The 13,198-nt window shown below is 39.6% G+C and overlaps 2 protein-coding genes across 2 annotated transcripts in view; both read right to left on the reverse strand.

Annotated features, from left to right (window-relative positions):
* The window catches only part of LOC126334997 (sodium-independent sulfate anion transporter-like), a 317,982-nt gene that overhangs the window by 231,034 nt on the left and 73,750 nt on the right, over positions 1 to 13,198 (reverse strand). The gene's annotated exons all lie outside the window — the stretch shown is intronic.
* LOC126335964 (sodium-independent sulfate anion transporter-like) overlaps positions 11,517 to 13,198 on the reverse strand; it is a 50,536-nt gene continuing 48,854 nt past the window's right edge. Inside the window, exon 11 of the mRNA XM_049999440.1 lies at positions 11,517 to 12,152. Within this exon, the coding sequence (XP_049855397.1) occupies positions 12,088 to 12,152 (65 nt within the window). The 3' untranslated portion in view covers positions 11,517 to 12,087. The remainder of the gene's footprint in view (positions 12,153 to 13,198) is intronic.

Genomic DNA, 13,198 nt, shown 5'->3' on the forward strand with positions numbered 1-13,198 from the left:
TAAATTCGGAGTGCTAATTATTTTTTACACCATTGTGCTAACTTTCAAAGGTTTAATCTTCAAGAATGGTTTGTGAAACACATCTATAAAACTTTTGAATATAGCAGAATAAAACCTAGGCCTCTTTGCATCCGAGCTAGTAATCATCACCACCTAGATTTTCGACGATTGAGCCATGATTTTACAACAACAGCAGCGTGGGAAACACAAAACGATGAGTGCCTAGTTTATTCAATATTACATGAAATGACTTTATTAGCTGTGGTCTAATGACACCTGCCACATAATAACTTTGTTGTTGCCCGAAAATGCAGTATTTAGCAGCATTAGCATCACTACAATCATTATTAAATTTTGACCTTTGTTGTGGTAGGGTTGTCAGAGGTTCCAGAACCTGTACAGAAAATTGCAATAAAGATGAACATAAACATCATTTCCACCTTTTCTACTGCTTATGAAAACCACACTTTGCATGTTGTACCACCACACAGTGAAACCTTCAGAGGTGGTGGTCCAGATTGTTGCACACACCTCTAATACCCAGTAGCATGTTCTCTTGCATTGATGCATGCCTGTATTCATCGTGGCATACTATCCACAGGTTCATCAAGGCACTGTTGGTCCAGATTGTCCCACTCCTCAGTGGGGATTCAGCGTAGATGCAACAGAGTGGTTGGTGGGTCATGTTGTCCATAAACATACCTTTTTAATCCATTCCAGGCTTCTTCGATAGGGTTCATGCCTGGTTGAGTGATGTCATTATCCTGAAGGAAGTATTTCACAAGATGTGCAATATGGGGGCATGAGTTGTTGCCCATGAGGATGATTGCCTCACCGATATGGTTGCACTATTGGTTGGAGGATGGCATTCATGTATCATACAGCCATTATAGGACCTTCCATGACCACCAGCAGCATATGGCGGCCTCACATAATGCCACCCCAAAATGGCAGGGAAACTCCACTGTGCTGCACTTGCTGGACAATGTGTATAAGGCATTCAGCATGACTGGGTTGCCTCCAAACATGTCTCCAACAATTGTCTGATTTAAGACATATGTGACACTCATTGGTGAAGAGAACATGATGCCAATCCTGAGCGGTCCATTCAGCATGTTGTTAGGCTCATCTCTACCATGCTACATGCGTCATGGTTGCAAAGATGGACCTTTCCATGAATGTCAGGAGGTAATTTGCACTTCATGCAGTCTATTGTGCACAATGTGAGTCATAACATGGCATCCTGTGGCGCCTGGACACTTCAAACTGCAGTATTGACCATCTAAGCATGGTTGAACTACAGACAACATGAGCCATGTACCACCTTCCTTGTGTAATGACTGGAACTGACTGGCTGTCAGACCCTGTCCATCTAATAAGTGCTGCTTATGCATGGTTGTTTACATCTTTGGGTGGGTTTAGTGCCATCTCTGAACAGTCAAAGGGACCATGTCTGATACAATATCCATAGCCAATGTCTGTCTTCAGTAGTTCTGGGAACCGGGTGATGTAACACATTTTTTGAGGTGTGTACTATCTGGGCATTATAATCTTTTCCAAGTAATACCAATTCTGTGATCTTTTCTTAGATGCTCCATGTTGTTGTTGTGGTCTTCATTCCTGAGACTGGTTTGATGCAGCTCTCCATGCTACCCTATCCTGCGCAAGCTTCTTCATCTCCCAGTATTTATTGCAACCCACATCCTTCTGAATCTGCTTAGTGTATTCATCTCTTGGTCTCTCTCTACGATTTTTACCCTCCACGCTGCCCTCCAATGCTAAATTTATGATCCCTTCATGCCTCAGAACATGTCCTACTAACCGGTCCCTTCTTTTTGTCAAGTTGTGCCACATACTCCTCTTCTCCCCAATTCTATTCAATATTTCATCATTAGTCATGTGATCTACCCATCTAATCTTCAGCATTCTTCTGTAGCACCACATTTCGAAAGCTTCTATTCTCTTCTTGTCCAAACTAGTTATTGTCCATGTTTCACTTCAATACATGGCTACACTCCATACAAATACTTTCAGAAACGACTTCCTGACCATTAAATCTATACTCGATGTTAACAAGTTTCTCTTCTTCAGAAACGCTTTCCTTGCCATTGCCAGTCTACATTTTATATCCTCTCTACTTCGACCATCATCAGTTATTTTACTCCCTAAATAGCAAAACTCCTTTACTACTTTAAGTGTCTCATTTCCTAATCTAATTCCCTCAGCATCACCCAAATTAATTTGACTACATTCCATTATCCTAGTTTTGCTTTTGTTGATGTTCATCTTACATCCTCCTTTTAAGACACTGTCAATTCCGTTCAACTGATCTTCCATGTCCTTTGCTGTCTCTGACAGAATTACAATGTCATCAGCGAACCTCAAAGTTTTTATTTCTTCTCCATGAATTTTAATACCTACTCTGAATTTTTCTTTTGTTTCCTTTACTGCTTGCTCAATATACAGATTGAATAACATCGTGGAGAGGCTACAACCCTGACTCACTCCATTCCCAACCACAGCTTCCCCTTCATGTCCCTTGACTCTTATAACTGCCATCTGGTTTCTGTACAAATTGTGAATAGCCTTTCGCTCCCTGTATTTTACCCCTGCCACATTTAGAATTTGAAAGAGAGTATTCCAGTCAGCATTGTCAAAAGCTTTCTCTAAGTCTACAGATGTTATTAATGTTGATTTGCCTTTCCTTAATCTATCCTCTAAGATAAATCATAGGGTCAGTATTGCCTCACGTGTTCCAACATTTCTACGGAATCCAAATTGATCTTTCCTGAGGTCGGCTTCTACCAGTCTGCTTCCATTCGTCTGTAAAGATTTCGCGTTAGTATTTTACACCTGTGACTTATTAAACTAATAGTTCGGTAATTTCCATGCATATCAACACTTCCTTTCTTTGGGATTGCAATTATTATATTCTTCTTGAAGTTTGAGGGTATTTCGCCTGTCTCATAAATCTTGCTCACCAGATGGTAAAGTTTTGTCAGGACTGGCTCTCTGAAGGCTATCAGTAGTTGTAATGGAATGTTGTCTACTCCTGGGGCCTTTTATTGACTTAGGTCCTTCAGTGCACTGTCAAATTCTTCACACAGTATCGTATCTCTCATTTCATCTTCATCTGCATCCTCTTCCATTTCCATAATATTGCCCTAAAGTACATCGCCCTTGTATAGACCCTCTTTATCCTCCTTCCACCTTTATGCTTTCCCTTCTTTGCTTAGAACTGGATTTAAATCTGAGTTCTTGTTATTCATACAAGTGGTTCTCTTTTCTCCAAAGGTCTCTTTAATTTTCCTGTAGTATCTATCTTACCCCTAGTGAGATAAGCCTCTACATCCTTACATTTGTCCTCTAGCCATCCCTGCTTAGCCATTTTGCACTTCCTGTCGATCTCATTTTTGAGACGTCTGTATTCTTTTTTGCCTGTTTCATTTACTGCATTTTTATATTTTCTACTTTCGTCAATTAAGTTCAATATTTCTTCTGTGACCCAAGGGCTTCTACCAGCCCTCTTCTTTTTACCTACTTGATCCTCTGCTGCCTTCACTACTTCATCCCTCAGAGCTACCCATTCTTCTTCTACTGTACTTCTTTACCCCATTCCTGTCAGTTGTTCCCTTATGCTTTCCCTGAAACTCTGTACAACCTCTGGTTCTTTCAGTTTATCCAGGTCCCATCTCGTTAAATTCCCTCCTTTTTGTAGTTTCTTCAGTTTTAATCTACAGTTCATAACCAATAGAGTGTGGTCAGAGTCCAGATCTGCCCCTGGAAATGTCTTACAATTTAAAACCTGGTTCCTAAATCTCTGTCTCATCATTATATAATCTATCTGATACCTTCTAGTACCTCCAGAGTTCTTCCATGTATACAACCTTCTTTCATGATTCTTGAACCAAGTGTTAGCTCTGTGAAAAACTCTACCAGACGGCTGCCTCTTTCATTTCTTAGCCCCAATCCATATTCACCTACTATGTTTCCTTCTCTCCCTTTTCCTACTCTCAAATTCCAGTCACCCATGACTATTAAATTTTTGTCTCCCTTCACTATCTGAATAATTTCTTTTATCTCATCATACATTTCTTCAATTTCTTCATCATCTGCCGATCTAGTTGGCATATAAACTTGTATTACTGTAGTAGACATGGGCTTTGTGTCTATCTTGGTCACAATAATGCATTCACTGTGCTGTTTGTAGTAGCTTACCCACACTCCTATTTTTTTTATTCATTATTAAACCTACTCCTGCATTACCCTTATTTGATTTTGTGTTTATAACCCTGTATTCACCTGACCAAAAGTCTTGTTCCTCCCGCCACCAGACTTCACTAATTCCCACTATATCTAATTTTAACCTATCCATTTCCCTTTTAAATTTTCTAATCTACCTGCCCGGTTAAGGGATCTGACATTCAACACTCCGATCCGTAGAAATTTTCACCCACTACCACCACAGAGCTATCTGAGCCTCTAGTTGAGAGGTTCCATTGTGCTTGAAATCAGAGGATCACAATCAGCCCAGGGTATGATGCTACAAATAGTAAACTTAGGCTGTGCCCTACATGTGATGTTAGTTGTCTTCACCAAATCAGCCATCCACTACAACAAACTGAGGATGACCTCAGAACCCAAGCAGGAGGCATTTTTCATGCCGACATGCACCATTACTTGCAGCTAATTGCAGCCAGTCTACTAGCAGGACCTCTTTCAGATCACAAACAACTGCACACTGGCATGCTTTCCTGCCCTGCATGCTATTTTTATGAGAGGCTCCTTTACCTGCCTAATGTTCAAGCTCCCAATGACTGGCAAACTTGCCCTCTGCACTTGTCCTATTTGGACAGGATGTCAGCCAGTAGCACAACAGGAGAGGCACCTTGTGCTTACTCAGAAGTATTAACAATGTCACACCTCTTGCTAAGGTGTAAGGAGCCAACCATGCAGCCCATTCCCTCTTTCACCTTCTGCCCAATGACACACAAACCTACCTTTGCCTGCTGCTCAATGGTCTGCATTTCTTGAATGTGTCTAGATTTCAGGCATTCTTTTCCATCACATCCTATTATCGGCGAGGTTAACAGAAAACAGGAACCATAAGAATTTCATAATCGTAATATTGCTCACATTATCTCCTCAGCTAATTAATCTTTATGTGTCTCCACTGCTTAGCTGCAAATTTTATGCTACTGACTGATTTGCCTAGCAGTATGAGATTTATGAAGAACAGGAAAAATTTACACTAAAGTTACATGTTTTAAGCCCTGAAAACACTGTGAGGAGAAAAAACAATGACCTATGCTCACATCTGGACACATATGGAAACTCTACAGCAAGAAGTGCCTATAGCAGCTCATGTAGAACTCTTTAAAACTTATTTTTGCATGTTGGATTCTGTCTCACAATGATCAAGAGCATTTAATAATGGAAGTCTTTAATCATAAATGGAAAGTTGCAAAACAAATTCAGTGGCCTAAGAATTATTTCACTGCATTGGAAATAATGATATTAATTTATCTATGATAAGTGCAGTTTAGCTCCAAAGCTGTAGTTACGCTACTTGAAGAAAAAATGTTGGAGCCAGCCACCTATGTTAATAACTTTATTTATGGCAATACATGCTTCGAGTTCTCACCCATCTTGAGCTCCTGTAATACAGTTATACACTGAAGAAACTAAACATTATCTCACGCTGAATAATTCCTGGCATTGTTGCAGGAATGTGATAAGGCAAGGAAAGTATATATATGGAGTAGAGATGAATGGGGAATCATTCTAGCAATGATATGGGCTGCCGATTTAGAAATCCACAGATATAAGCAACTACAACAAAAGGGCAGATTTTTGTGGAACAAAGATCTCAGAATCAATAAAGTCAGTTGGCTCTTCATATGCTACTGTAATGAGCATCTATGGAAATGGTTGGATGGTGATATCGTAAGTAGGACACAAGTTATCGAATGCCCACACCTCATCACAGAATGTGGAGGTAAACAGCTTTGTCGTTCTGTAAAGCAGGGCAAGCAGTGATGTGTGGCACATCTGGTGACAGTACAATTGTGTTGGACCATACCATTCATGTCAATTGCTGTGCCTGGATGCCATCTGAGCGAATGGCAGTTTGAAGCGTGCACTGCATCACTGGCGCAGATCAGTGGGGATATTATTATGTTATTGCAGAACATTAATGTGGACTTACATGAGACCTGTGGTAGTAATTGAAGACACCATGACAGCTACGGACTAAGAGAATATTATTGTAGATCACCTGCATTTCTTCATGTTTAATATCTTCCCTGATGACAGTGACATTGTCTAGTCAAATAACTGTCCATGTCACAACGCCAGAATTATGCTGCTGTGGTTTCAAAAACCATATTTGCCCAATATAAACGTGATGGAAATCATCTGGGACACTACTTGGCATCAGCTCCACACCCACAAACAAGCGGTCCATAATTTTCAGGAATTGCATGATCTGTGTGTAGACTTCTGGTGCCACATAACTCTGGAAATCTATAAAGGACCTTTGAAATGCATACTATGTAGAATCACTGCTGTATTCTGTTCCAAAGACTGACCAACATGCTATTAAGCTGGTGATAATAATGTTTCACATCATCAGTATATATTCATAATGGTGAAGATATAACTGTACTGCACCACTACAAGATGGGTTAAAACTCAAAAATTATCTTTATTAACATAATTTGTTCTTCAACAATGTTTGACATGCACCATTTAAAACAATACAATGATGTTTTGCACAGGATATTTAAATATATACAAGATATTTAAAAACAAAGAATATTTTAAAAATGAATAAACAAGGTAAACACTTATTGTTCTAAATTATTTATTTATTTGCCAGCATAAAAATTAAATATCAAAACTAATGTGGGAAAAGGGGTACCAGAGGTGTGATAGCAGAATAATGGACATACAATTTCCACACTGTTTATTACTGAGCACAATATACATAGTTCGAGTAATCATTACAAGCATACAGAGGATTCCAAATCTCTTTGCCTCCTGGAGCAGCGATCTTCCTTTTCTCCAGTCAGAGATGGTACACCATCACAGAGACACTTCCCCCCATAGTGTGGAGCACATGAGGAGATGCTGCATTGGGGCATCATCTGTTGGAAGTGATGTAGACAACTGTGTGATGGTGGATGTGATGGAAGACACATTGTAGTCAGCAAGGTGGAAAACCTGCAGCGTCGGTGGTGCAGCAAACAGGTTGTTGTTGGCACTGTTAGCAGATAAGGATGTAGTCTCAGCAGTGTCTTTAACTGTTGCTGGTTCAATGCTGTTATATGAAGATGGAGGATGTTGGTGTTTTGCCTGGCATTTATACATCCACGGGAGGTGTTGTAGGGCCTTTGTCAGTATTAGTGTACCTCTGCTGAAAAATAGGAGGTGAGTCCTGACGTTTCAACTTCTGGAAGGACAGGAGTGCTGTGCACAAAACTGCATGTGATGGTGCTTCCACCCGACCACCTGTCCTTGTAGGTAGCAGTAGTCATGAGGTTAGTATTGCATAACGTGACAGATATGTTGTCAGGCAGAAAATAGTGGAGATTCATAGGTACTTGTAAATTGATTAATGGGTGCATAGGAGATGGTGGGGAGGGTAGTGTCTGTTGTGACAGGTTTACTAACATCCATGCCAGTTGAAGCTGATTCACCAACTCTGTTTCTTGTCTTTCAGCAATTTTGTTATGAAAAGTGTATGTATCTCATTTTGACACTTGTATTAGTGCTATAAATGGTGGATCTAATGAAGTCTTAATGAATAAAAATTCCCTTTGTCATGTGATGGAAGGCGAGTGGAGCATGGATGCTTTGTATATGCATGTGCAAGTACGCGATTAAGTCTGATAATCCTGGTCTGTGGGGACTGTTTCATGCACCACAAACTCAGCAGGTAGGGTGATGGATTCACCTATAGTATTTTGGTGAGTGACACATCAAGGTCATCTTTATGTGCTGTGCAAATTCCCAGAAGAACCCATGGAAGATCCTCCACCCATAATTCTGAGGGGCACAGAAGAGTAACTTCCATCTTCCAATGGCAGTGTTCCATGAGGCCATTGATTTTGGGGTGGTAGGTGGTTGTGTAGAACTAGTGGCATTGATACAGGTGGTGTAACTCATTGCACAGTTGGGACTCAAACTTCCAACCCTTGTTCGATGTTAAGGAGGCCAGGAAGCTGAATCTGGCACTCCAGCATTTGAAGAAAATTTTTGTTACTGTCTCTGCTGATATGCTGGAGATGGGTGTGGCCTGCACCCATCTTGTCATGCAAACTATCATTGACAATATGTAATATTAACCATTTTTGGGGTGACCCTATGATGTCAATGTGTATGTGCTGGAACCACTCCTTAGGAATTGGGGATTTACCAAAGGATGGCTGTGTGTGGCAGCAGTTTTTGCCTGCTGGCATGGAATGCAAGTTCTGGCCCCTTGTGGCACAATCCCTTTTAACGTTAGACCAGACAAAACAATTCATGATGAGGCATATGATAGGGCATATGCACGGATGAGCAAGGTTGTGGAGAAGGTAAAAATTGTCCTGCAGCATGGATCTGCAACGACTGGTTGGACCTGTCCATTCAAAACGTCACAACAAATTTGTTTGGTAGCTTCAGGTAGCATGCAATGTTGCAATTGGAATCTAGTGTCTGGTTTGTTAAAAAGCTGCAGAGATTGCACTTCTGCCCAGGCAATACTATCAAAGTCCATCTTGGCAGAGGTAGCTGCGATATGGGAAAGATAGTCCACCACAATATTACTGGCACCTTTGATGTATTGCATGTCAGTAGTGAACTGTGCTATGAAATTTTGGTGGTGGAATCTCATGGGTGCAGAATCTGTTGATATGTTGCAGAATGTGTCTGCCAATGAACGATGGTCTGTATGTATGGTAAGGGGTCTCCCCTCAACATCTAGAATATGATAAACTGCTTCATATATGGCTTGAGCATGATCAATCTGAACCATTTTTTCTGGGTTTTTTTGAGAAAAACATGAGCGATTCCACTGATCTCTTGCTGTAAAGGAGCCCCAATCACATGATCGCTGTTATTGGATGTGTACCTCAAATGATGGGTGGGTGAGTGTTATGGTATGTAACAGGTGTCCTTTTACTTTGTCAAAAGCAGTCTGCTTTTGATCTGTGCAATCAATGCATTGTTTACCAAATGTATTCCTGCAGTGCAGTGTTTGTGTGAGTGGTAGTAATGTCTCAGTGGTGTGTGGTAATTGGTTCTTGTAGAAATTTATGACCCCCAAAAACCTATGGAGCTCTTGGTAGTTGTTAGGAAATGGGAGGAGGCATATTTCTTAAGTTTTCTCAGCAGTAGGACACACCCCAGATGCATCAATGTGGTGTCTGACAAAGGTCATGTGGGGTTGCCAAAGTTGGCACTTTCATCCCTGTGACTGGCCAGCTTATCAAGGATGATATGCAGAGGGTAATCTTGGTCTTGCTTGTTTTGCAGGAAGATCATCATTTCATCTAGAAAGGCATAACACAAGGGAAAATTGTGCAGGACATTATTAATAAATCTTTGCCATGTCTGTGGCACATTTTTTAGTTCACACAGCATATAGAGGCACTCAGAGAGACTAAATGGTGTGATTATCACAGTTTTTGGTATGGCTTCTGCTGCCATCAGAATTTGCATTCAATGGCACTGAAAAATTTTTACCCAGTCAGGATGTGAGAAAAATCATGCAACTTCAGCTGTCAATGTGTGAATGGGCATTGAGGTAGCAGTAATCACCATATAGGTGCCAAGTACTGCTCTTCTTATGAACTGGTTTAATGGCAGAGGCCCAAGCACTGTCTGATGGCCTGAATATGACAGCTCACAAAAGTTCATACACTGCAGCTTTACCCACTTTAATTTTGTGAGGAGCTAGACGACAGGGGTGGTGATGGACAGGGAGACCTGGTGTGGCTGTAATTGGAGGGGTGTACCACCCTGCATGCACAGATTGTTTGTGGTCTAATGTGATTCTCTGCAGCACTTTTGTCTGAAGTACCTGGAATAGATTCACTCAGTGTCAAATTTGGAATGTTTATCATGAAGTCACTTGGTAAATTCGACACTCATCATGGCACAGTTCATTGCTTGACATTGGTGATGATATGAGGTTAGTCCGAAGATGTGGCGAACAGTGAAGGCATTATCACTATGTTGTTTGGCACTGTCATATTTCCAAGCCTTAGTAGATATTTAGCAATTTTGCAGACTCATCATTCATGGAATTCATGAGAATTTGTTGAGAGATATTGTTGACACTGCCAAAGAAACATTGAGATTGTCCCATTTATAGTAGCAGCATTCTCAATGGTTTAACCAATGCAGTAGATTTTCAACTTAACAGCAAAATTGTGGCTTGACACGGAAGCTTGGGCTCACTCCTGTGGGAAATGGGGTGACAGATGTGTGATAGCAGAATAGTGACACACTATGGAGATTCATTTACCACACTATTTATTACTGAGTACATAATACATAACTCATGTAATCATTACAAGCTTACACAGCATACTAACTCTCTTTGCCTTCTGAAGCAGTGATCTTCCGTTTCTCCAGTGGTATATGATACACCACCACTCTATCTTCCCAAAATCAGAAACATTTTACAGGAGATATGTTAATATGACAGTGCAAGAACAATCAATTTGAAATACATCCTACACTGTTACTTGAGAGACAGGCAATTGAAATAATCAGTAATGCAGCAAAGTGAAATTATTATATTACTTATCAAAAACTATAGTCCTAAGTTAACTATTGTAAATTTGAAAGTTAGTTAATAACAGGGCTACATATCTCAGAGAAAGGAAGAGAAATATTAATTTTATGTTTGCTGCAGTAACCTTGGCCACACAGATAAAAACATTACACTGTTGATAAAATGAATCACCAGTGGCCTTAAAGAGGAAGTTGTGTATAATCACCAGAATATACTAAACAGAAAAGGAGATAATTCTGCATCTCAACTGCTTTGTTTGAAATAAGAACATACTAAGTCTTGGACTCACTTTCCCTCACAGAAGGCCATTGTTCTTCAACACACAATGTCTGACCACATGAATCTGTCTATAACACACGCAATCCAAGCCTTTTAGTTAGTAGAACAATAGGCAACTTCCAGCAAGAATGCAGGACAAGATACTGATAAAAACTCATGTAATGGCCTTATAAACTATTCATTGTTGTAGTTATGACAATATCAGGTTAATGGTACAGTATCTGAGTGTACTGTTTCATTAAATCCATAACAAGCAGTTCATTACTGCATTTACTTCTGCAGAACATGCAGATTTCTTTTGTAGGTATGTCTAAAATTCTAAACCAGTATTTGTTCATCATTTTCAGGATAATTGGCTGATCTTGGCTTGTGAGAAGTTTCACCATCTTGTAACTGGCTTTCCAAGCCAGTCACAATAATGCTTTGAGAGCAGGCTCAGTTTGAACCCAAATGTTAGGAGAAGCATCTAGATCTGCTTGTACCATTGAGATTTTTGCTCCATCTACTTTGAGTATTACATCACTGTTTCATTAATAATGAACCAGTCCCAAATTAACATAAGGGGTCATAAATCTGCAGTGTTGATTTGACAAAATTAATTCAAATTAAACACACTGCAGCTTTCTATTTGGGGAAACTAAGTGCATACCACATTTAGTTTATCTACTGATTTTTCCACTGTGGTAATTGTAGATAGTTTTGTCCTTAGGCTCTTCAGAAGAAAGTAAATGTATTGATTGGTTTTCAGCTTCATACATACTACCACCAAATAACATCTTTTGTCCTTGCTTCAGTTGTGTTGAAAATCAGTTGCTATGTATTTCGCTAGCACTAATATAAATATGTCGAAAATCAGTTGCTATGTATTTCACTAGCACTAATATAAATATGTCTTCAGCTATGGCACACATTTTGCTAATGTCATTCGCTGAAGTATTATACTGGTTCATATTTAATCATTTGCACTTCAGGAAGCACCATTTTCAAGTTCATGATGATTGTTGTAGGCTTCTTTGTAGCAGTCATCCACTGCTAACAAAACTGGGTTCAGAAATATCATTTTGTGTAGCCATGTCCTTTTTGTGTGCTGTGAAACAGAACATAAATTAATTCACTGGTTTGAGGTTTTTCGTACTTGCAGTCAAAGAAAATATTTCAGATCTCCAATAAATCAATTATAACAGTTAAAAACACACAACATGAAATACTACAAAAAGAGGAAGAATTGGCCCCTGAGCAATAAGTACATTAGTCCTGGTGTAGGGAACTCTTGCACTCAGTGAGAAATCGCTGCAGTCAGCCTCCTAAATAATGGAATAAAAACTATGTTTAAAGCGTAGCAAACTAGAGTAAACAATTGACATGTGCTTAATATCCTGTTCATATACATATGTGGAAGGCTATTAACCAGAGACAAACAGTTAAAGAACTGAAAAAATTACAAATAGTAATGATAGCAGATCTTACCTCCAATAATGCTCTTTGGTTTATTCTCCTCATGATAAACAACAAATTCTGTTTGGAGCATTTTCACTATGCTGCTCTTTGGTTTACAGAAGGAAAGTGGCTGTTGTGATTCACTGAAGTCATATGTAGAGAATCACCTGTAAGTAATTAATAACTAAATTCTCTTTCCTCCTGAGGTGAGGTCACTCGTGTATTATGTTATCACATTAGGCTACAACAACATACGAGGTCTGTTCAGAAAATCCTGGATCTTTATCCACAGTATTTATATTTGCTTACCTTTGATTTGTTGTGCATAGCCTCCTTCAAAATACTCTCTGCCACAAATGGTACTATATTTCCAATGCCGTTTCCACTTCTGGAAGCAGTCTTGGTATTTCTCCTGCTGAACTGTGCCATTTGTGAATTTTCTTTTATCTCATCTATCATTGCAAGTCTTCATCCTTTCAACAGGGTTTTCAACTTTGGAAATAAAAAAAAAGTTAGAAGGGGCCAGGTCTAAAGTGTACAGAGGATGAGGCAGCACATCGATTTTGTTTTTTTGTGCAACAGTCATGCACCATCAAGGATGAATGTGTGGGTGCATTTTCATGATACAAGAGCCACAAATTATCTCACCACATTTCAGGCTGTTTCTTTTCAAATTTTCTTGTAGGCATTGCAAAA

Source organism: Schistocerca gregaria, chromosome 2 (assembly GCF_023897955.1).
Source record: "Schistocerca gregaria isolate iqSchGreg1 chromosome 2, iqSchGreg1.2, whole genome shotgun sequence".
In the NCBI taxonomy this organism is placed as follows: domain Eukaryota; kingdom Metazoa; phylum Arthropoda; class Insecta; order Orthoptera; family Acrididae; genus Schistocerca; species Schistocerca gregaria.